This window comes from Anabrus simplex, chromosome 1 (genome assembly GCF_040414725.1).
Source record: "Anabrus simplex isolate iqAnaSimp1 chromosome 1, ASM4041472v1, whole genome shotgun sequence".
NCBI lineage: Eukaryota > Metazoa > Arthropoda > Insecta > Orthoptera > Tettigoniidae > Anabrus > Anabrus simplex.
Genome location: NC_090265.1, coordinates 607,299,498 through 607,325,849, shown reverse-complemented (window position 1 = coordinate 607,325,849; position 26,352 = coordinate 607,299,498). Strand labels below are relative to the sequence as shown.

The window sequence follows — 26,352 nt, the reverse complement described above, 5'->3', positions numbered from 1 at the left end:
AACGTTATTTTTTCATGTGCTTCAAACTTTGTGTACCCAACTATCCATGTGCCAGATTTCTATTATAGAAATTTGTAATGGAGGCTACTGGTAATTTTGCTTTTCAGAGTTGGCAACACTAATTAAGGTTCAGGTATAGCATCTGGGTAATTTTTACTTTATTTAAACTGAAAGAATGCAGGAAAAATCTTGTGGCTGCAGAGCAGATATTCAATAAAAAGGGGTAATTTTTAAGTTCCTTTTTACTATTTCCTTAAAACACGATCCTCCCTGAACAAGAATATATATAATTGATGTGTATTTTTATGCAAATACACAAAGAAATTGTGTAAAATATGAAGCTTCATTCTGAAACAGGAGCAGTGTTACACAGACTTTAACTCTGTCTGCAAACTCATTTTTTTTCACTTTTAGGTAGGCCTACACATAACATGTGATTTGTTATATCTAGTGAAGTTAAATTTTTCACACTCATTTATGAATGACATATTATGACAGTGAAACTCTACAGTTTTTAATGTAACTTCTAAACTGTGGCATTTATAAATTATCATACAGTAATTATGTTGTTGGAAAAGTATAGATTTTGTAATTCAGTTTTAATTACTCAGTGAAGTAGTAAATATTTATCAGATGAAGAATTTCTAGAATTTCATCCAGCTATGAATACAGTTAATATGTGGTAAAAAATTTGGAGGCAGTGATACTGTACCAATATTTCAGTTGAAGCGTGTAGGCTGCATGCAATGACATGTTCCAACAAGACCTTGGAAAATTACACAAGTTGAAATAAGTTATAGCGAATAATAAATAAAAATAAAATAAATTAATAGCCTTGTAAATTTCCTAAGGGCTATGGCCTCCTGAAATGCAGGGACAATGCTCAGTTTAACTCATCAGGTGAGCAAGTCCTGAGGAGCAATAACAAATACAAAAACCCAACTAACTGTAATACATAAGCTTCGACCTCACATATTAAAATGTACGCATTTCTCTTTTTAATATTGTGGTAGATATAATGAAAAATGTTATGATAATTTCAGCATCCTTTCACTATGTGCTCATTACAATCTGATTTTAAAACTTGAGTAACAGTTATCCTTGTCAGCATCATCATAATTATCATTGTTATTGTTTTCATCAATATTGCCTCATATAAAACCCCGAACCAACCCCATGGCACTACCTCGCTGATGGATCTTGGCCTACCAAGCGACCGCTGCCCACCCCAAAAGTCAGCATATTATGAGGTGATACGTGTTCAGTGCAATGAATCCTTTTGACTATTATTGTTGCTTCCTAGACCAGGGCTGCAATCTCATTATTATATAGTTCCTTAATTGTTCTCATGTAGGCTGATGGAACTTGAATCAACCCGCAGATCCAGGTAGGAATCCTTGACCTGGTCGGGAATCAAATCCATCACCTCTGGATAAGAGGCCAGCTACTTCATGTAAGTGTATTTAAGTGTATTACTGTATACTGCAGTGGAATACTGTATTATGATAAACAGCCACCCCACCCCCACCTCCACCCCCATCTCCCTCTCACTGGTGAGTGAGAAAGAAGCAGTTGCTTTGTAATATGACTGTAAGAGGAATTTTGACACACTTTTCCACCAGTCTTAAATAGCTGAAAAGCAGTTTCATTTCTCAAAATAATAGTGAGAATCATACAGTTGGTTGGTAATTGACAGATATGATGTTCAGAGAATCCTTGACCTGGCTGGGAATCAAACCCGGGGCTTCTGGATAAGAGGCACATTCGTGAAGTGTAGGCCTACTTAACCTCAACCTCAGTCCTCCTATCAAAAAAGTTAAACATTGGTTGGAGCTGAAAATCAAACCTGTAACCATCTTAACAACGAGCTATAAACAAGAGCATATGCAGAAATCTAAATTCACTTCATTTTGTCAGTCCTACTGAATGAATAAAAACCTACAACCTGCTTTCCATTCTTTGACCGTGTCAGAGATGTAATGAATGAAACATATATAGACTATTAGTACGATGGGGTCGCCAATCCCAAAGCGATTTTATTAATGACTGATAAATGCTATGAAATGATAATGGAGAGTGTTGCTGGAATGAAAGATGACAGGGAAAACTGGAGTACCTGGAGAAAAGCCTGTCCTGCCTCCACTTTGTGCAGCACAAATCTCACATGGAGTGACTGGGATTTGAACCACAGTATCCAGCGGTGAGAGGCCAACGCGCTGCTGTCTGAGCCACGGAGACTTCTCAGTCATATTAATACTTTCAAAGTATTGCCTTAAAAATCTATATGATCTGTAATTCTATACACATATGAATATGAAAGGAATATAGAACTTATTTGGAGGAATCAAAGGGTTTCTTTTTACAGTACAGCAACTGCATCTGCAAATGAAACAAATATCCATATAGAGTCGCCAAGTTTTTACGAAAGCAATATGGGACATGTTTAGCTTCTCCATCTGCCATTCCAAATCAACCATGTCTTAAAAATATTCACTTTACAAAACAGATTAAAGGTTGTTCACTTCTCCATTTCTAGGTGTTAATATAAAGAAAGATCTTCATTGGGGTAATCACATAAATGGGATTGTAAATAAAGGGTACAGATCTCTGCACATGGTTTTGAGGGTGTTTAGGGGTTGTAGTAAGGATGTAAAGGAGACGGCATATAAGTCGCTGGTAAGACTCCAACTACAGTATGGTTCCAGTGTATGAGACCCTCAACAGGATTACCTGATTCAAGAACTGGAAAAATTCCACAAAAAAAAGCAGCTCGATTTGTTCTGGGTGATTTCCAACAAAAGAGTAGTGTTACAAAAATGTTGCAAAGTTTGGGCTGGGAAGAATTGGGAGAAAGAAGGCAAGCTGCTCGTCTAAGTGGTAAGTTCCAAGCTGTCAGCGGAGAGATGGTGTGGAATAACATTAGTAGACAAATAAGTTTGAGTGACGTCTTTGAAAGTAGGAAAGATCACAATATGAAGATAAAGTTGGAATTCAAGAGGACAAATTGGGGCAAATGTTCATTTATAGGAAGGGGAGTTGGGGATTGGAATAACTTACCAAGGTAGATGTTCAATAAATTTCCAATTTCTTTGAAATAATTTAAGAAAAGACAAGGAAAACAACACATAGGGAATCTGCCACATGGGCGACTGCCCTAAATGCAGATCAGTATTGATTGATTGATTGACTGAATTGAAAATTTCCTACTGCAGACTGTTCATTTGGTTTTAGAGGAATTGTGTCCCATGGGTTTGAGCCAAGATATGTCTTTTCCTACTTCTCTAAATACATACATAGTCTCTTTGATTTATGCAAAGGAGAATTGCTTCTTTTCAGCGCTTTAGTAGTTTAAAATATTTTAGAGATATAATTTTCAAATTTACAATTTACAATTAAAAATTGAATTATTTTGGACGTTGTCCCTCATTCTACTAAAGCACTGAGTCATTTAGATTTAAATTCATTCTCATTTCTGATAGCTTTATTTCTTCATATTGTCATGTAGCACTGTATGTGGCTCTGTTTCTCCTGAGATGTACAGCCATGATCATAGGTAAATGAAAATCATCAGGAACTTGTATTGTAACACATGCTTAAAAATGTGATACCTTCTACATAGGACACAACATTACGGAGAAAATAATCACATGGTTGGTTTTTACTGTTCCAGTAGTGGTGATTGGGAATTAGAAGGGGCGGAGCAAACATTTTTTACAGACAACAAAAAGCACTCACATTTGTTAATAATTAAAGAAAATAAAGGAACGAATTTGCTGATATGACAACAGGGCTTGTACAAATAGCATTTTTTAAATAATTCCTATAATTTCCAGTTTCAGGCATCTAAAATGGAATAAAAAAGTAATGTTTTCTTCACAAAGTGGGGGGGGGGGGGTGTGACTGCCTCCCTTTGTTTCCCCTAATCACCATCACCGTACTGTTCAATAAATACAGGATTTTGGCCATCCTGTACGAGCTCAATACGGGACATGCCTCTATAGCTTCAAATACAGAACATCCCATGCAATGAGAAAAAGCTGGCAATCCTATATCTGTACCACACAATGGAATTACTTACCACCCAGTTAGGCCAGGCTCCCTCTGGGAGATTATCCATCCATTCATGAATAATCTCATTGAGACCCTTGGCATCGGTCTCATTGGTGACTTCTGTCACAAGTAGGAAGTTCATTGGCAAATGAGCACCAGGTTTCCCATCATCAATAGTTTCATATACATCGTCATCGTCATCATCATCATCATCGTCGTCGTCATCGTCGTCATCATCATCGTCGTCGTCATCGTCATCATCATTATCATTGTCATTTTTCTTTTTACCATTTTTGCTGTCGTTATCATCATCGTCATCATCGTCATCATCATCATCATCATCATTGCCATTCTTGGTATTCTTATCATCGTCATCGTCGTCGTCGTCGTCGTCGTCGTCATCGTCATCGTCATCATCCTTATCATTGTGCTTCTTCTTCTTCTTATATTCACCTCTGTAATATCTCATAGTGTCTGCTGTACTACCATATGCCTCAGTCAACAGCAACCTGAAAAAAAAGAATTTATAAAAGCTGACATAAATATCTGGTATAAATACCTTTATTAGTTCCACATACATAAGATGTAGAAAAATATTGTCATATATATATATGAGGCGGTCCGTTCCAAAACTCGCCTTATCCACCATCAGTGATTTTTCGGGAAGAGTGAAAAAACATGTAATTTTTTTTAATATAGGTCTCACTTACTTAATTGTATTACCATCTAAGGTCAGGCTGTTGTCTTACTGAGGAATTATAAATATAATTAGTAGAATGTCAATAAATTTATTTGTATTTTGGATGAGTTTTGGACCATCCAGTGCGAAAATAAAATATTTTAACTTGTACTAGAAAAGAGAAAAACTAGTGAATATAATGATAGAATAAAGCACACTAGTACAAAACTACACTTTTATCCTATCAGGATAATGATATTCACTATTAAGTTAAACACACAAATGAATTTATCTCATTTCCAACATGTCGATCGACTCTCAGTACTCAGAGAAATCTCTTCCTTAGGCTATACTGAACTCAAAATGGAACCAAATCTATATATATAAAATAAGTTTTGTCTGTACATTGCTCAGAATGTAAAAAGGACGGTGTTTCTGTAGCAAGGAAATGCACTTTTTAATTTTCCGTAATTTCTGTCTGTCTGTCTGTCTGTCTGTCTGTCTGTCTGTCTGTCTGTCTGTCTGTCTGTCTGTCTGTCTGTCTGTCTGTCTGTCTGTCTGTACACGCATCATGAGAAAACGGCTGAAGAGAATTTAATGAAAATTGGTATGTAAAGTTGGGAAATAAGTTGCTACAATCTAGGCCATAAATAATCTTCTTCACGTTGAGAGAAATGGTAGTTTAGGGGAGGGCCTAAAATGTAATTCTCAAATATTTGTGTTATTAGTGGTCCTATCTTAATGACAATCAGTATGCAAAGTAGGAAAAATAAGTCGCTACAATCTAGACCATAAATTATCTTATTCATGCTGAAGGAAATGGTAGTTTAGTGGAAGGCCTAAGCTTAAATTCTCAAATTTTAATGTTATTAGTGGTCCTATCTTAATAAAAATCGGTATGCAAAATTGGAAAATAAGTCGCTATAATCCAGGCTATAAATAATTTTATTCACGCTGAGTGGAATAGTAGTTTAAGGGAAGGCCTAAAATTTAATTCTCAAATATTTGTGTTATTAGTGGTCCTATCGACAAATACTACATTACTAAAGTTATATAGTATTAAATTTCCAATCATTTATGTCTTATACATTTTTACCGTACCAGCTATGATAACAGATATATTCATGAATTTGGATTCTTGTTGCTAAATCCATATCAGCGCCAAGCCACGAGGAAAAGGGTAGACAGAATTTAATGAAAATCGTTATGTAAACTCGGGGAATGAGGAACTACAGTCCACGCTATAAATAATTTTGTAAGATGCCCTGATATCAGAGAGTCGAAAGAAAACTAAATGTGAAGGCCTACAATACAGAAAGCTCATAACATTGAACTACAATAACATTACATTGACCATTGTTTGTTGTTATGTGCTTTGTGTCTTCTCTTGCCAGTCATGTCCGATAGATGGGATTACTGCTGTATACCGAGTAGTTTTTTTTATTTGTTTTACGTTGCACCGACACAGATAGGTATTATCGCGACGATAGGATAGGAAAGGGCTAGAAGTGGAAAAGAAGCGGCCCTGGCGTTAATTACGGTACAGCCCCAGCATTTGCCTGGTGTGAAAATGGGAGACCACGAAAAACTATCTTCAGGGCTGTCGACAGTGGTTTTCAAACCCACTACCTCCCAAATGCAAACACACAGCTCCGCGCCCCTTACTGCACGGTCAACTTGCCCGGTCGTACCGAGTATAACAGCCTGCCTGAATATTGGCAGGAAGTAGCTGTGGAGTTAGATAACTTTCTTCTTAAGCATGCCATTTCTCTGGTTCATGCATTTTCTGATACTACTGGTATGTAACAAACTGGTTCATTATAGCATTCGAGCTATTCAATCCCTCCCCTGAGACACTGATTGGAATGAGCAGTGTGTATATTTAATGGAACAGTGGCAGAGGAGTGTTCACGGCTGTCTGCAGCCTAGTCATACCAGCACTGGAACTTTGGACTGTTGGATCGGCATCATAGTACTGTTCCTTAAAAGTGAGAAAATGTGCAGTTTTCCATTTGAGCGAGTATTTTATATGATAACATTGCTTTTAATCCCTACATTCCTACTGACGTTTTTGTAATGACCTAAGTTAACTAACTGTACTTAGGAAATGATGATGATGATGCTTGTTGTTTTAAGGGGCCTAACATCGAAGGTCATCGGAAAACCACAAAGACAGTCTTTCTTAGAATCCTGTAGTAAAGCACAGGTACATCAGCTAGTTCAACAATAAAACATCACTTTGTTGTTTTTCGCCATCTCAAATCTGATCCCTCTTCTTGAGATCTATCACAAAGAACTTCTGTTTCTTCAACAAGATTGTTTATATCTACATCGAGAGGGGTGAAAGTTGTGAGATAACAAATAGCCCGACCTTCAAGCTCGTCAATTTTACTAATACTGTAACCTTTGTAATAATAATGTTGTTGGATTTAGGTCTCATTAACTTCTTTTACGGTTTTCGGAGACTCCGAGGTGCCGGAATTTTGTCCTACAGGAGTTCTTTAACATGCCGGTAAATCTACCGACACAAAGCTGATGTACTTGAGTACCTTCAAATACCACCGAACTGAGCCAAGATCAAACCTGCTAAATTGATTTCAGAAAGCCAGGGCTCTACCGCGTGAGCTACTCAGCCCTAACCCTTTGTGCCTTTGTGTTCGTGTATTCATCGTTCTCATGAGAAACTTGAGATGTAGAAGAAAAAAATGTTGAATCATTAAGTAATGAACACAAAATTAAAATGCTTCAAGTAGAGACAATAAAATGGTGCCTAGCAGAAACATATTAATGAGGTTTCACTGTATTGTAAAGGTGGCAATTCTCAACTAAAATATTAGGGTATAACATTCATAACCCTGTCTCTATTTTCTCCTTAGTTTTTCTCCAGGAATCAGGACTACTCTTCATTCTTCAACCTTTACCTTCTGCAAAAGAGATATATTCTCCGTCTTATACACTGTATTCAGAGCACAAAACTACATGAAATACTAACATAGTTCAAGAGCAACTGACATAAACCGCAAGTAAATTGTAGCGTGAAGTCACATACTGAAATTGTCCTTTTCTACTGGTTGACTGTATAAGACGAGTTATGGAACAACCTCCTAACTTTGGTGACACTTTTAAATGGGAAAGTGCAAATTTTGATGCCTACTTTTGAGATAGAATTATCACAAAAAGGCTACCTCTAATTCTTTTTTTTTTAAATTATTATTAATGGACAAGACGAGTTTGCTAAGTTGGTCTGATGGCCAGGAAGGCATCAATTTTTGAAAAATAAGACAAGTCTCTCATAATGCATTGGCACTGCCGGTGGCTCCAAGTAGCCTACGTGGCCTCCATGGTATGCACTAGCCATGCGCCTTCGTAGGTTTGCTATTTAGCAACTGATGAGCCCAACTTAACACAAGGGGGAAAAACACTGGCAACCAGGAATGAGTTAGCTGGAAAATGTATAATATCCAATGACGGACCAACTATATTGGTATTATATATTCACTAAATCAGGACAAATATTTCAGGTTCCCTTTGGGAATCTACATCTATATCATCTGATGGCCAAGCAGGCATCAAGTTTTGAAAAATGAGACAAAGTCTCTCATAGTGCATTGTCACTGCCGATGGCTCCAAGTAGCCTACGTGGTGGCTTCCACAGTATGCACTAGCCATGCATCTTGGTAGGTGTGCTGTTTACCAACTGATGAGCCCAACTTAGCACACTGGGGCGAAATACTTGCAACCAAGAATGAGTTAGCTGGAAAATGTATAATATCCAATGACGGACCAACTATATTGGTATTATATATTTACTAATTCAGGATAAATATTTCAGGTTCCCTTTGGGAATCTACATCTATATCATCTGATGGCCAAGCAGGCATCAATTTTAGAAAAACGAGACAAAGTCTCTCATAGTGCATTGGCACTGCCAGAGGCTCCAAGTACTATGCAGTGGCCTCCACAGTCACTCAGTCCATGCACGTGTGCAAGTATTTCATGTGTGCAGAACCTTCGAGAGCCGAGCAGTTTCATCATCAACTATCTTCTGGAAACTATACATCCTATGAGTAGCCAGCCATGAGTTCTCCACCACCCCATCAAAATCGGCAGATGGTTCTACGAATTTGAACAACTCAAGCAGGCTAGGTGACTATGCAAGGATGGGACATCGACATCCGAGTCTGGCAGAAGGAGGAAGCCTAACACCATCAGAGAGCAACAGCGGGTCAACCTATATACTGGCTAGCTCTAATCTAGAAGCTTCCGGATCTGTCCCGCAAGTTCTAGGCATTTCTCCAATCCAGCTGGCTACAATCTTCCAGGCCATTCTCCAACATATATGCCTGCCAACGTTAAGAGTTATGCTCAAGCGGCACAAAATCCTGCTCTACCAATGCACATTCGTCACTACTGTGTCGTTCACAACTCACCCCACCCAGTCCATCCAACCTTCTTTCTACATCATGAAGTTAGTAAACATCGACCCTTTCCATTCCAACACCCATACCATTTATCACCTCATTGCAAAGCATACTCCCAACCTCAATCAGTACCACCTTGAACTTCAAAAAACCCATGAAAGCTATATCATTAAAACCAGCAAGCACTTCTACGAACATTTTGTCTCTAATATTGGAGCCCACCAGCTAGGCAAACACTCTCGAGCCAGCAGTCTCACCCAGCAACGCCCCTACAAGCATCTGGAACCACCATCTTGTCCGGCGCCCATCTTATCCATCGTTGCATGTGGGATCAAACAGCATTACACGAACAATGAGATTGATGCACAACTCCAAATGAGGAGCCACAATATTTACCAAGTACTCCAAATTCGCAATGCATAGGGACCGACCAGGCTGGTCCGCATTCTATCCAGGAACGACGCAACATTGGACGCCTTACTTAGGAACGGTGCAATGGTGTATGCCCGGCGACATCACATGGACCCTTCCAGAACTTTTTCACCACAGAGGATCCAGTGCGACCACTGCAGTCACTACGACCACCCAGCAGGAAATCCATGTGTACAGCCTGTGGTATGTGCCATCTGTTCTAGCCAGGAACATCCCACTCCATACAGTAATAATAAGTCCGCACCCAAGTGTATTAACTGTCAAGAGTCACATCCAGCCTTCATCTATAAATGTAAGGCAAAATCAGCCCCTGAACCTCCTCAGCATCAGACAGTCATTCCCGTCATATCCTATTGTTTTATTACCTTCGATTAACATTTCTTGCATTCCTGTTCTCCTATACTGAATTAAAATTAACCTTAGTTGGCTTTTTCAATCATACCTTTTTTCTTCTTCTATTAACCTTTACCGGAATTTCAACATTAGGACTACCCTTTAGCTCCGTCGTCTATTTTATGCTTTAAGGCTTTAAGTTAACGAAACTAATTTATAGTGTATATCCCAAGGCCTCTGCACCCCCACCTCCTCCTCTTTACTTCCCCTCCCCAGTTCTGAGAACATTATTCGCTTTTTGACTGTGATTCTTCAGAACGTTCTCCCGTTTCACCGCCCCCACGTCCTTTCTCAGGTTCAACTAGCAGCTCGGTTGATATTGAACACACATGTGGATATTGCATATCCGGAGAACAAAATGCATTTTATATTTTTTCCCCATTGCACAATCCCCTTTATGCGCTAAATAATGGAAAATTTGCTAATAATATAAGATCAGTCAGGAAAATCCGGCCGCTATTTGACATCCAACTCTCCTTGCATGCCCCAGACATGTTTGTACTTAATGAGACTTGCCTGACACCAAATCAAACTCCAAAGTTTCCTTTCTTCAATTTATTTCGAAGTGACTGCCCCCTTCAAAGCTGGGGTGGAGTTGCAGTTGGTGTCAGAAACTGCCTCACAACTCTCCATCATACCTTCCCCCCATTTCATAATACCTTTTATGAATACCTCATTCTGGAACTTCTCACCCCTCATAAAACATTCAAAATTGCGATCATTTATATCTCCCCCTCACGACCTATTCAAAATCCTACTGATTTTATCCAATATATTGACAGTCGTTTTAATGACTATGTTGTCATTGCAGAACTAAACGTAACCTCATATACTCCATCACATACCCTAGAATTTAAAAATTTATGGTATCAACTCTGGGCCATGCACATCTCCTTCCCTTTCCCTCCCCTTCCTGCCCATAACTCCACACCTGACGTACTTTTCCTCTCTCCTTCACTAGCTACTACATATACTCTCCAACCGCTTGTCTCTATTGTTACTGATCATACCACTGCTCTTCTCACTCTTCCTGGTCTTCTACCCCATTTCATAACCCACCTCCACAACCCCCTCCTACTAGACATTATTCCGAAACTAATTGGGATAACTACAGATGAACCATTACAGACCACCTTACCAACCTCCCACCTCTTCGCTACCCAATATTTTTACTCTCATTACCAAAATAGAGTAAGCACTTGCAGACCGTCTTATCCCACATCACATCTACCATCCCACTAAACCACCAATTCCCCCCAAAGCCTTACAATTACTGCAGCTAGCTCATAACTTGTACTATGCCTATGCATGAACCAAAGACCCCACCACCTTACAACAATCCTGACACACACTCTGTCATGCTCGATCCTATATCAAAGCCATTAAACCTAAATTCTGGATGGACAAATGTAACGAGCTAGCTGATACTCACGACCTGAAATACTTTTGGTAAACTTTCCGCCACATAACTAAAACCAACAAACATCTCCCCACTTACCCTATCAAAAGCCCTACCAACCAACATTTAAGTGACAAGGACAAAGCAGACTTATTCACTAACTGTTATAGAAAGGTCTTTTCACCCTCCCTTGGCCCTGACTTTGTCCACCCTGATGAACCTACCATTATTGACTAGGCCTGTCCTACCCTCCCAGAAGTCTAACCGTCTCTTCTTCATTTTTCTCACATTGTCACGTTGACTATTTCCACTCTCTCAACTCCCCCATCACCCCCCAGGAAATCACCCAATTCCTAAAAAGTCAGAGAAACACCTCTCCTGGCTCTGACCACATATCCTATCACCACATACAAGAAGCACCTCCCATTCTCATTGAGTACCTCAGTACGATTTATACTACTATGTTATATACTGGTCTTGACCCCCATCATTGGGGTAATGCCAATACACTCCATTTCCTCAAACCTAATAAACCTCACTCCGATCTTTGCTCCTATCGCCCTACCTCTTTGTTAACTGTGCTATCCAAAATCCTTGAAGGGATATTGAGCAAGAGAACTGCCTCTTTTCTCAGTACTCTCAGCCTCCTTCCTACCTCCCAAACAGGTTTCCGTTCCCGTCATTCCACTCAAGATCACCTATTTCACATAACAGCGTCCTTAAATTCTTACCTTCGACCCCACAGAACCGCTGCCCTTGTGCGCCTGGATGTCAACCGAGTGTTTGACAAAGTCTGGCATTCAGGCCTCCTTTATAAACTTTGCCATCTCCCACTCCCACTAACAATTCTTCGTCTATTCAGTAACTTTCTCTGAAATCGAACCGCACAAGTTATCGTTCATGGCACCTCTTCCTATACCTTTCCACTGACACCCAGTGTACCACAAGGTTCTCATATTTCTCCACTATTATATATCCTATTTACCTATGATATCCCTCATCCTCAACCTCCCCTCTGCCTCTATCAATACGCTGAGGACCTTCCTATCCTCGCCCTTACCCCTACTGTTAAGAACCTTACTAACAAACTTCAGACCTATTTATATACCTTCGAAGAATGGCTAAATTCTTGGCATATCACCATCAATCCTAATAAAATGCAATTCGTAGTTTTTCATAAGATATCCTGTCTCTGTCGCCCCAGTTTCCGAGTTCCCCTCACCATGTATCACATTCCTCTGACTGAAACCAATCTCCTTACCTATCTCAGAATCCAATTCCAAAATAATCTCAAATGGAACCATCACCTCACCATCTGCTATAAAAAAAGCCCTCCAACATTTCCAAGTCCTCCTTTTAGTTACCGGTAAATCATGGGGACTCAAACCTTCCCAAACCTTGAATGTATATAAATCCTTTATTCGACCTATCCTGACATATGCTCCACTGACATGGCTTACTGCTGACTGTAAACAATACACAAATTTATTCAAACTAGACTGACATGCTTTATGTATTGCTTACCATCTTCCTTATGATACCCCATCAACTAATTTTATCCCAGTCTTCTCTTTTCCTACTATTTTAACTCATTTCCATAACCTCCATCTCAACTATCTCACAACCGGTCTCCAGTTCAATAACCTTAGTGTCTCTGAAGCCCTTCCCCTCTCTCCCCTCGCCCAAGCTATCTTACATCACCAGTTCACTCCTGCCAGCTCCTACCTCTTCCCACCTCCTATTACGTAGTTTCCTTCTCTTCCGTTCTCCACTGCTGCCTTACAATAATATTTTTTCTTATTCAGTTTTTTGGACATGGGATGCTTCTGGCAGCAGTAGCACTCTCAACACCATGTACACTGAATACCCAGGCACTACCCATGCCCTCGCAATTCATTTCATGTTCTGTTATCTTATATTGCTACATACCCATGCTCACTTGTGTCATTTCATTTGTTGTTACTCACCATCATTCTTTCACTTTATTCTGTATGTAACTGTTATCACTCATCATCATCCATTTCTCCAAACTTGCCTACATACTCATTTTTGTATTTATGATATTACACAAATGTTTATGACTTACTAAAGCATCATAAGAGTGTCAATGGAATGACACGAGAACAGTTTTATGTTCAAACTTCTGTGAACGGTTTCTTTAGCAAGCACGTTTGCTTGCAATGAATGTTCAGTTTCTCATGTGAAATTTGTTATTTAAGTGTTTCTTTCAAGTATTATTTTTTATATTCATGTTACAAGGACTCAGCACATAACTTTACGTTTTCAATTACCCGCAAGAAGAAATGCAATACTTTATGTTCCATTACTTATTGTATTACTCAACTATGTATCATTCTGTATCATGTTCATAACTGTATTGCTGAAAAGACCGAAAAACAGGGGATAGCAGGGGCCAACTATAGTGGGTGTGATACGGGTTGCTTCTGGGGGGCCTTTTGTCGGGTTGCGGTCTTCTCGGCGCAGAATATCAATCGACAATAATCACATTATGTATGCACTCACAAACCACTACATAATGCACTGGCCAAAGAGCTACATAGTTTAGCTGGTGGTCCACCTGCTCCTTACAGGGCACAGGAATGAAATAACTTCTGGAAGAAGAAGAAGAAGAAGAAGAAGAAGAAGAAGAAGAAGAAGAAGAAAAGGAAGAAGAAGAAGAAGAAGGAGGAGGAGGAGAAGAAGGCCTCAATGGTATGCACTAGCCATGCATCTTGATAGGTGTGCTATTTACCAACTAATGAGCCCAACTTAGCACACTGGGGCATAATGCTGGCAACCTGGAATGAGTTCGCTAGAAAATTTATAATGTCCAATGATGGACCAACTATATTGGTATTATAGATGATAATAAGGCATGACCAGCGCACAGCATGGTGAGGTGTTGAGCCTTCCACACACACCACTGGACTGAGGAAGGGATGGAAAGTCTCAGTATATGTAGGGCATGTAAAAGGTTCTGGAGACATACGAAAATATTCGAGAAAGTCAGCAAAAAATGAAGTGATGAAGACGTGGTGAACGAAGAGATAGAGGCATGTGGCTTTCAGTAATATGACAGGTAGCGGTGCAAGGTGTTGGTAGTATGGTGGCAATGCAGAAGTTGATGACAAAGGTAAATGAAGTAACACGTAGACGTTTGGGAGAATGTTTATTTTTTAATTTATTTTTTATAAAAACCCTGGGAGAATGTTACAATGTCTAACGCAAGTTATAAGCATTTATGATTTCCATGTTTTTGTTAAAATTATAGTTATATCTAGACATACCAGTACGCTAAGTTCAATTTTTAAAGTGTGTTTTGGGAAATCAAAATCTATCAGTGTGAAGATTTATTGAAGTTTACCTTCATCATGAACATCAACCCATACAATATCAAGTTCAAGATATAATATTACAATACATTTTTGTTCATAAATCTAGTGGGTTAGCACAGCCAAGGCAGAAGAGACATGCTTATTTCACCGGTAAACATGGTTATTTCTATTCCCTATAAGGAAATCAAAAATTTAGAAACAAGATTTCTACAGGGATCCACTCAGTCTACAAGAAATAAGAACCAGGCTCACTCCCAAGGGGAAAGGCTGGTGGGCATAGAGTTAACCACTCTATCACACTTAATACTGAGGTTACAGATGGAAGAATCCATTTCTTCCACTCCTCTGATCTTCATGCCCTGTCTAAAAATTATATTACTTTGATGTGCTTAAATATAGGAAACTCATAGGTGCAATGAGTATGGTATGAAAATTAGCCTCTCGAAGATTAAATTGATGTAGGTAAGAAATTCAACAGAATTGAATGTCAGATTGGTGATACAAAGCTAGAACAGGTCGATTTCAAGTATTTAGGTTGTGTGTTCTCCCAGGATGGTAATATAGTAAGTGAGATTGAATCAAGGTGTCATAAAGCTAATGCAGTGAGCTCGCAGTTGCAATCAACAGTATTCTGTAAGAAGGAAGTCAGCTCCCAGACGAAACTATCTTTACATCGGTCTATTTTCAGACCAACTTTGCTTTACGGGAGTGAAAGCTGGGTGGACTCAGGATATCTTATTCATAAGTTAGAAGTAACAGACATGAAGGTAGTAAGAATGGTTGCTGGTACAAACAGGTGGGAACAATGGCAGGAGGGTACTCAGAATGAGGAGATAAAGGCTAATTTAGGAATGAACTTGATGGATGAAACTGTACGCATAAACCGGCTTCGGTGGTGGGGTCATGTGAGGCGAATGGAGGAGGATAGGTTACCTAGGAGAATAATGGACTCTGTTATGGAGGGTAAGAGAAGTAGAGGTAGACCAAGACGATGATGCTTAGACTCGGTTTCTAACGATTTAAAGATAAGAGGTTTAGAACTAAATGAGGCCACAACACTAGTTGCAAATCGAGGATTGTGGTGACGTTTAGTAAATTCACAGAGGCTTGCAGACTAAATGCTGAAAGGCATAACAGTCTATATTGATAATGAATGAATAATGAATGAATGAATGAATTTGATGTGCTTTACATTTACCATTCATAAATAATGTACAAACATCTTGAGGCAGTTGTGATAATAGCCTGATTTTCACTGGATATCTTATGTATGAAGATAGGCAAATATAAATTAAAACACACAACAGGATAAACACAATGGCAGATTAGTATGGGAAGAGAGAGAAAAGGAAAAAGGGGACAAGTATAAACATTAATACACAAAAAAAAAAGGACAAATTCCACACTTTCATACACTGCCATCTACAAACAGATTCAAATATATAAGTTCTCAATAAATCACCACTGCTCTGCATTTTGAGCTGCCATCTAGGTGGTAGATTCCCAATCAGTTGTTTACCTAACCTTTTCATAAATGATTTCAAAGAAGTTGGAAATTTATTGAAAATCTCCCTTGATAAATTATTCCAATCCCTTACTCCTTGTCCTATAGATGAATCTTTACCCTAATTTTTCCTCTTGAATCTGAACTTTTTTGATTTTTTTTAGATTTTTGAAACAATCTATTATTATTATTATTTTATTTTTTATTTTATTTTATTTTTTTTTGCAATGGGCTTTACTTCACACCGACACAGATAGGTTTTATGGCGACAATGGGCTAGGAAAGGCCTAGGAGTTGGAAGGAAGCGGCCGTGGCCTTAAATAAGGTACAGCCCCAGCATTTGCCTGGTGTGAAAATGGGAAACCACTGAAAACCATTTTCAGGGCTGCCGATAGTGGGATTCTAACCTACTATCTCCCGGATGCAAGCTCACAGCCGTGCGCCTCTACGCGCACGGCCAACTCGCCCGGTATTATTATTATTATTATTATTATTATTATTATTATTATTATTATTATTATTATTATTATTATTATTATTATTATTATTATTATTATTATAAAATCTCCATTCAAGCTTATTTGTCTACTAATATTATTCCACACCAGCTGACAGCTCAAAACATACCACTTAGTCGAGCAGCTCGTCTTCTCACTCCCAAGTCTTCCCAGTCCAAAGTTTGCAACATTTTTGTGACACTACTCTTTTGACTAAAATTGTCTGGAACAAATTGTATTGCTTTCTTTTTGACCTTTTCCAGTTTTCATATAAAGTAATCCTGGTGGGGGTTCCATTCACTGGAGGCATACTCTAATTAAGAACTTATCAGAGACTTAAATGCCCTCTCCTTTACATTTTTAATAATAATAATAATAATGTTATTTGCTTTATGTCCCACTAACTACTTTTTAAGCTCTTCAGAGACGCCGAGGTGCCGGAATTTAGTCCCGCAGGAGTTCTTTTACATGCCAGTAAATCTACCGACACGGGCTGTCGTATTTGAGCACCTTCAAATACCACCGGACTGAGCCAGGATCGAACCTGCCAAGTTAGGGTTAGAAGGCCAGCGCCTTAACCGTCTGAGCCACTCAGCCCGGCTTTACATTTTTACTACAACTGCTAAGCACTTTCATAACCATGTGAAGAGATCTGTAATTTTTATTTACAACCTTATTAATGTGATTACCCCAACAAAGTTCTTTCGTTATGTTAACATCTAACTACTTACAGTGATCTCTGTGAGGTTCTTTCACCCCATCAACAAAATAACTAAAACTGAGAGGACTTTTCCTCTTGGTGAAACTTACAACCTGACTCTTCATCCTATTTACCATCCAGTTCACCATCTCAAGGTTGCCTGCTGTCCATCTCAAAACATTGTAGAGGTATTTTTGCAGTTGATCACAATCCTGTAACTTATTTATTACTCTATACTAGAGATGGGACAAATGGTTACTTTTCAGTGTCATCTTTCAGTGTATCCATTACACATTAGTATTAAGCTGGTGTATTGTAGGGTAAGAAAGTAATATAATATAAGTTGCTAGTCAGCTTTTGAGAGGAACAGTTGCTATACCTGCTGCTTGTTGCAGTTCTTAGCTGCACCTTGGTAAGTATGTAAATAGCAGTATTAAATCTCCATCTTGCTTTCTGCAATCCCGCTCTCCCTTTCACCACCTCATCACTCACATTTTTAACTATTCTAAGAAATTTTTGCAGTGAATCATTTACATTCCCAGAAGTAATACTATGAAACATTTTTTTTTAATGCTATTTGTTCGGGGCGTCGACCTAGAAAGATCTTTTGCCCCTACTTGCACCATATGTGAGGAAACTGTGTGTATTTTGTAAATGGCAGAAGTGTAAAGTGTTGAATGTGGGGAAAGGAACGTTAAGGACGATACAAACACCCAGTCCCCAGGCCAGGAGTATTAATCATTTACAATTAAAAACCCCTGACCCGGCCAGGAATCGAACCTGGGGCTGCCGGGTGACAGACGGACGCGTTGCCTCCTACACCGCGGGGCTGGACTTGAAACCTTCATTTATAACATTTGTAGCAACAGCTACATTGTTCTCAGTATTCCTAGATATCCATGGATCTGTAGTTAAATGGACACTGGAACCTGACATTGTAAAATATGTCAACAAACGAGTGTTTTACATTCATATGCTGCTGGAACGAGAAATGAGGAAATGTGTCTCCTATCGGGCAAAATCTTTAGCAGGTACTTTTCTAAAGTATTTTTTTCTTTTGCTAATTGTTTTTTATGTTGCACTCTCACAGGCTGATCTTATAGAAATGATGGGATAGAACATGACTAGAAAGGAAGTGACTATAGCTTTAATTGAAATACCGGTAATTAATTCCTGGTGTGAAAATGGGCAATGCCAGAAAACTATTTCAGGGTCCAACAGTGGGATTTGAACCTACAATCTCCTGAACTCAAGCTAATGTGATGCAAACCGCACTTTTTGTCGTATCTCAAACTCTTCTACCTTAGATTGAGCTTCATTTTCCTGGTTTTGGTCAATTGTGTTAAATTTCCACAATTTATTTTACTGACTCACACACTCATAAGACAGATAGATGCATGAAATTCAGAAATCCCCTTGGCACGATCATTGGCCATATGTATACGGACTTTCATTATTCTAGCTGCCATGAATGTATGGGAAAACGGAAGGAATATTTGGAAACACTAATCAAATTTCAGTCTAATTTATGATACTTAAGCAATTTATGGTGAAGCCCATGGAGATATGGCAAAACCTCAAACAACCAAAATTTTAGGACGTTTCATTGTCGACCTGCCTGCTAAGTTTCAAGACTGTATTGTCTGCTAAGTTTGCAAAAAAATTAAAAAGTTCAACTTGTGAAAAGCGGATGAAATTTGACATGGATTGAAACGTTCACTTCTTTCTATGGTATAAATAGTGGATGTACAACAATATGTATAAGACAATAATGTAGGCGACTAAAAGGGTCGTCTGATGCCACAATCCGTTTCTCGATATGACGTACCATTTGGCAGCAATAAATTTCCAAATGAAAGTCTGCACTATTTTGCGTGCATATTCCCCGGCCCTAGCGGCAATCAGATAAATATTAGGCTTTAACCCAGTGAAAAATTCCAATAAGTTTAAATTTTTAATTTTCACCCCTCCCCGCCTAACAAAATGGCGGATGCAATTTCCGGGTGCACCAGAAAATTGAAATCTGGCAAAATTATAGTCGTTATCCTGTAACTTTTAACTTTTTACCTCTGAAAAATATCAAAATATTCAGGCAAATTTCATGCCGTTCAGACCATTGTTTTGAAATACTTTCTGCCTAACAGTAATTCCAATCAAAACTGGATAGCACTTTCTGTCCCTGGAATTTGGAGATCTATAAATTTGGTCCTATGAAAGTTTCAAAACTGTAGCTGACTATTAAGTGAATAAAATAATTTTTCAACTTGTGAAATTTGCCCCAGATTGAAAAGTTTACTCCTATCCGTACAATAAATTGCCAATATACCAGAAAATATATTAGCACCAAACATGCTGGCCAGTAAAAGGTCCGTCAGTTGGCACAGTCAGTTTGTCAATGCGACATACCATTTTGCCAGTCTATTTTGAAATGTGCATTTGTAATGTAGAGTACCCAGGGATTTGGGGGCGGAGCCTCCAACGAGCGAAAAAGAGTATGAAATATAAAGTGAAAAGACCATATGGAACTGTTTAGAGAAAATAAGCTACTGTATGTACTGCCACCAGTAAGCCTGATATTAATAGCACTTTAAATAATGAAAGAGTATCTGTAACTAGCAAGAGTCTCCATAGCTCAGGTGACAACACGCCAGCCTCTCACTGCTGGGTTCCATGGTTCAAATCCCAGTCACTCCATGTGAGATTTGTGCTGGACAGAGTGGAGGCAGGACAGGATTTTCTCCAGGTATTCTGTTTTTACCTGCCAATTTTCATTCCAATAACACTCTCCATTACCATTTCATTTCATTTGTCAGTCATTAATCCTTGCACCAGACGAGTATGACAAGCTTCGGCAGCCAGCACAGTTTCTATCCCCACCACTAGATGAAGGCTTTATTCGTTTCATTCCTGACCCAGTCAAATTACTGGAAACAGGCTGTGTATTTTTATTTGATCTGTAACTAGCCAACAAAAAACAGAGTAGGCATGTCAATACTGCCTCCAAATGTTTACAGAATTATCACTCACACCTGCACAGGTGTGAATGCTTAAAGCAAACTGTTATGCTTCCGTGTGGAGCCTAACATCCGTTAGCCAATCAGAAACTTTCTTCCTCTCCCTTGGTTTCATTGAGACAGTAACTTCTATATCAGGGTCTCCAGTAGAACATAATACTCTATTTCTGGAAGAGTTTACTATGATGGAACAGGTCATATTATCATGTTACTATATCTCTACTCTGTGCCGCATAATATCATCCGCATAAATTATTATCTGTGATTCCATTTCCTTATCTGTATGATTTATACTGTATATATTAGAAAACATAAAGGTCCAATAATACTGCCTTAATCATTACATCCAGGCTGAGTGGCGCAGACGGTTGAGACATGGCCTTCTGACCCCAACTTGGCATGTTCGATCCTTGCTTAGTTCGGTGGTATTTGAAGGTGCTCAAATATGCCAGCCTCATGTCGGTAGATTTACTGGCACCTAAAAGAACTCCTTCGGGACTAAATTCTGGCACCTCGGCTTCTCCGAAAGTCATAAAAGTAGTTAGTGGAACGTTAAGCAAATAACATTATTATATTATATTATATTATATTATATTATATTATATTATATTTAATAATAATAATAATAATAATAATAATCATCATCATCATCATCATCATTACAGGATCAGTTAATGCTTCACCTAGTCTAATTCTCTGAGTTCTGTTTTCTAGAAATTAGCCATCCATTGAGTCACTCTTTTGTCACATCCAATAGCCCTCATTTTCATCAGTAGTTTTCCATTATTTCCAAACCCCATGGCACTACAGCCCTTAAAGGGCCTTGGCCTACCAAGCAACCACTGCTCAGCCTGAAGGCCTGCAGATTATGAGGTGTCGTGTGGTCAGCATGACGAATCCTCTCGGCTGTTATTCTTGGCTTTCTAGACCGTGGCCGCCATCTCATCGTCAGATAGCTCCTCAATTCTAATCACGTAGGCTGAGTGGAACTCGAACCAGCCCTCAGGTCCAGGTAAAAATCCCTGACCTGGCCAGAAATCGAACCCGGGGCCTCCGGGTAAGTGGCAGGTACGCTACCCCTACACCAGGGGGCCGGCATAGTTTTCCATTATTTACCCTTTCAAAATCCCTGGATAGGCCAGTAGTGATACAGTCCATTTGGCCTTCTGACTCTAAGATATCTGCTATCTTCGTCCTCTCTTCATCAGCCCATTTCTTCTATGCCCCAGGTAAGCTTGCTTCTGCTTATTAGCTTCATCAGGTTAAACTCTTAAAAGAACTTTGGTCTTGAAATGGGAGGATAAGAAAAAAGTCCAATAAATACAGGAAAAGGGAAGTTTGTCTTTATCTACTCTCTCTGCTGCTCCTTCTTCCCTCACTGACATGTGTTCCTTTTAACTCCTCTGCACGATTCACTTTCCTTGCAGCAAGGTGCAATAAAAATCTATATAATTTATACTGTAGGCCTATATATTAGAAAACATAAAGGTCCAATAATACTGCCTTAATCATTACAGCCAGGCTGAGTGCCGCAGACGGTTGAGACATGGCCTTCTGACCCCAACTTGGCATGTTTGATCCTAGCTTAGTCCGGTGGGATTTGAAGGTGCAAGTGCTCATGTGCATCATCTATTGAGATATAATGAAAGCTGCTTAAATCAGTATGCTCTATAAGCCATGGTTTTTCAAACTTTGTTGATTCCTGACAAATGAACATTGGCCTAGTGATAATTATGTTTTGCCAAAATAGTTATGAACTTATAGTTTGTGCCATCTACTGGGGATAATTTGAAACCTATGGATTCCGAATTCCTTGTCTTTTTCCTTTCTTTTTTTTTTTTTTTTTTTTTCCATCTGTAGGAAGAAATTTAAACTTCTTGTAAGGGATCCTGAATTCCTTGTTCTTTTCTGCTATCCATAGAAAGAAGTTTAAACTTTGTGTAATATATACTGTATCAAAGCTCAAGGTGAATATTACATTATTGTTAGGGGAAGAACCATGACCTATGGCCAGCCCATTATGTCATTTGTCAAGAAGCGAAAGATCCTCTTCCCCTTGTGTGTTCGTTCATTGTTTCTGTTGTCGTGGCCACCAAATTAGGTGAGTCCGAGAAATTACGCTGTTGCCAAGGTTATGTAACAACTGATGAAGAAATGTCTAGTACTGAACATATCATTTTGGAGCACAAGGCAGTTTGTTATCTCCCAAGCTCCTGATGGCACCTCCTACAATGTTGCAAAACAAATTATACTACAAGCTTCAGGAAAGACTGCTGATTTCAGCAGTATAACTATTTTTCACATAAACCAATTCAAATAATATTAAGGATAAAACCTGAACAAGTAAATTTAAATCCGTAAAATCATTTATTGAATTTTTTTTTTTTTTTTTCTTTTAGCCAACAAAATGTTGTCTGTGGGAAAAATGTAGAAAATCGTCCAACTTAAATTTATTACCCGAAACATGTTTCCATGGGTCTTTTCGTTTTCCTGGAAAATGGGCAGGAAAGTGGCTGTATAAATGTCGCTAGCTGAGTTTGTTCGTGGATCTGGAGTGGAGAGCCTTCGACCAGACAGCACTGCATGATCAGAGTTGCCAATTGATGCTCAGAGGTAAGCAACTCTCGACCATATGTCGCTTCACCATTCCCATATCTGACAACAGCGCAGTTTTCCTCACCCGCCTAATGCAGTGGCCACAGATTTAGTCTCTTACTACCTGTATTTATCTTTGTATTCTTCTCTTTTGCTTTTCTTGTCTTTATCCAGCTTTATCCTACATTTCCAACATCAAGACTGAAGATCTGTCAAGATGGCCCTGTAGTGAGTATTGATACCCGTGTCCAGTCCCGCGGTGTAGGGGCCAACGCGTCCACCTGTCAGCCAGCAGCCCCAGGTTTGATTCCCAGCCGAGTCAGGGTTTTTTAATTGTAATGATTAATATCCCTGGCCTGGGGACTGGGTGTTTGTGATGTCCTTAATCTTCCTTTCCTCACACACAACATTCCACACTACCGCCATTCCAATTACACGCAGGTTCATACAATATGGTGCCAGTAGCGGCAAAAGATCCAGATGGGTCGATGCCCTGAACAAATAGCATTTTTTCGATAAAAATTGATACCCATTCTCCAGATGAAGCTGGGAAGCAGAAACAACCTCACTGGAGATGGGAAGAAACGGATGTATAAGAGCTTGGGGTTGATGAAAGAATCTACCTATTTGAAAATTTGGAGTTTGTCTCATTCTTTTGTGTTTTTATGTTCGTGCTTGTCTTTTCTTTCTATAGCTCCCTCTTACCACATTGACCAGTCATTATGTTTAATCCTAGTAAAAGTTCTAAAATTGGTAACGAAGGCTATTCATATAGTTGCTGGTGATTCTCCATATTCTCACTGTATACCATTATTACCAATAGGTAGAGACAGTCAAAATTCTTGAATAAGAGGAGCTAAAATTATTGGTTTAAAAGGATAAAGATTCTTGAGTGAAAACAAAAATTTCTTGAATAAACCTGAAATTTTAAAGTTATATATTCAAAGTTTTACGTTGACAACAATTCTAAGATACTTAACATTATTTAATGTTCAAAATTGTACGCAGACAACAGTTCTATGTTTATCATTGAAGTGTTTGTTCTTTTATTTGATAACATACATGAGAACTGTAAAACAAGTTCACAGTCAATATTAGAAACTGGAACCATACAGCTTGGAGTGCTCCGTCCACAAAATCACGGTAATCTTCATGCAACAACAGCAAACTTTCTCGAACTGAAAGTCCAGGAGTGTTTTTAACTCTGTCCTTCAGTTCACTGTATTTATGTACTGCTACATCAGGTGATAGATTCTTTAAAGTTGGTGTCTGATCAAAGAGACACTTCAAACTGCTTTCAGTTGCACCACTGCTCAACAAATTCTGTTTTTAAAACAGTTCTTGTACTGGCTGAAGAAGTTTATGAGCAGGATCTCTCTGCATTAATTTGTCTACTTTTTACCTCCATTTGCCTTGCAGCACCCTTCATTTCAATGATAGCCCTCTCTTACTCACGTAAGTTCTGATTTAGCACATCACCCTCCAAAACCACTGCTAGTCGTTTCCTAAAGTTCTTCAGTTTAGGGTAACATTCCCCAACAATTGGCTTGGAACTTGTCTCAAAATCAATGAGCTCTGGCTTGTGTCTTTTCATGAATAACAACAGAAAATATGCTAAATTTGTGAGTCATAGGACTTTTGCAATTTTTTGTGAGTGTTTCACGAACTGAAATGTGTAATTCCATGATATTTTTTATGTGAACCATGTTTTAAACTATGTTTATTCTTGATTTTTAGGTTTCTCGCTAGTCATGAATTTTGACTGTCTCTAGTAATAGGGTATGTAAGGGAGAAAATTAAAAATGAAAAATGAATTACTTCTTCTAAGTACCAGTATTCAAGGTTTTGCATTTAGCTCTGCATTTTGCAAATAATTTGCAACAATATTTGTTTAGGTTTGAACCTAAGAATTTGAAAGATAACTAAAAATTTTTTATAAGACAGTATCCTCCAGATCTACTTCAAGATAAGAACAAACCCTTTGGTTTGATTTCATTTTGTTATGATTTGTTTTGTTGAGGAGCCATGGGAATCATAACAACGTTACAAACTTATTGATTTATGACTAAACTTTTTAGATGCCATAACAAATGTACAGTATATTGTGTGAAGAGCAATCCTAGAACTAAAATGCAATACCTTATGGGTCATTTGTGATAAATGATGAAGAATCCATTTCTTTTTTCTTCTTTGACCATAAATACAGTAGGGTGAAAATTAATCTGAACAATACACAGAAATGTGTTCTCATAACAGAAGTCATAAAAACTACTGAAAATCAGTTCTGTAATTACAGAAAGTCATACTTCAATATTTCATGTGACCTCCTTTGTTCTTCAAAACATAATCAATGGGTTTTTGGCATGGTTTATAGAAATTTATCACAAATATTCTTGTTCTCTTCATTGTTAAACCACACCTTGATAAGCAAGAATTTCATGCTCCCTTTCATTGATCTATTCAGTTTTTTCATTTTCTTCCTACAAATCGCCCATATATTTTCAATGGGATTGTTATCAGGTGAATTGCCAAAATAAAGGAGCACTTCAATGTTTTTGTCTTCAAAGAATTTGTTGGCTGATTTGGATGTGTGACATTGTGAAAGATCTTATTGAAGAAAACACTTTCACTACCTGGAGAGAGTTTTTTTCAATTCAGGCACTACCCTCCTTCGAAGTATTTCTATGTACTGGTCACAGTTCATCATACTGTATCCTTAATGGGAACTATAGATCCTGGTCCCTATTAGAGGAAGCATCCCTAGAGCATCACTTTTTAAGGATGTTTAGATGCTTGTTGTATATGCATCAGTGACATTTTCTCTGATGTTTCTTTACAAACATAAGGAATCGCTGACCACAAAGTTCGAAATGGCTTTCATCTGAAAACATGACTTCCTTCCCATATTCCACTGTCCAGTATTTAAGTAGTTTAGCCCATATCAATAACTTTTTGCATGCAGCGTCCATCAGAAGTTGCTTCCTTGCCGGTCTGCATGCTCTTCTTCCTGCCTCCAACAGTCTGCAGTGAACTGTTATAATGTGAACATTTTGCACATTCTGATATAAATCTCAGTTTAAGTCAACAGCTGAGAGCATGTAATTTATTTTACTCTTCCTGATGTTTAAACGGTCTTCTTCTGACCACAGTTTCATTCCTTTAGCGATAAAAGAGGACTCTGTTTCTCGGTATCGTTTCAAAATTAATTTATCATAGCCAAACCAACATCACATTGTGAAGAAATTTGTCTTTGTGTCATAGAGGTACATTCAGCTGCCTCTGTGGATCCGTGGTAGAGTGTCGGCCTCCGGATCCCAAGTTAGCGGGTTTTTG

The 26,352-nt window shown here is 38.6% G+C and overlaps 1 protein-coding gene across 3 annotated transcripts in view; it reads right to left on the bottom strand.

The window, feature by feature from the left end:
• The window catches only part of LOC136881711 (uncharacterized), a 169,084-nt gene that overhangs the window by 33,602 nt on the left and 109,130 nt on the right, over positions 1–26,352 (bottom strand). For all 3 annotated transcript variants that reach the window (XM_067154186.2, XM_068225091.1, XM_068225092.1), the window contains one exon: positions 4,079–4,559. In XM_067154186.2, the coding sequence (XP_067010287.2) occupies positions 4,079–4,559 (481 nt within the window). The remainder of the gene's footprint in view (positions 1–4,078; positions 4,560–26,352) is intronic.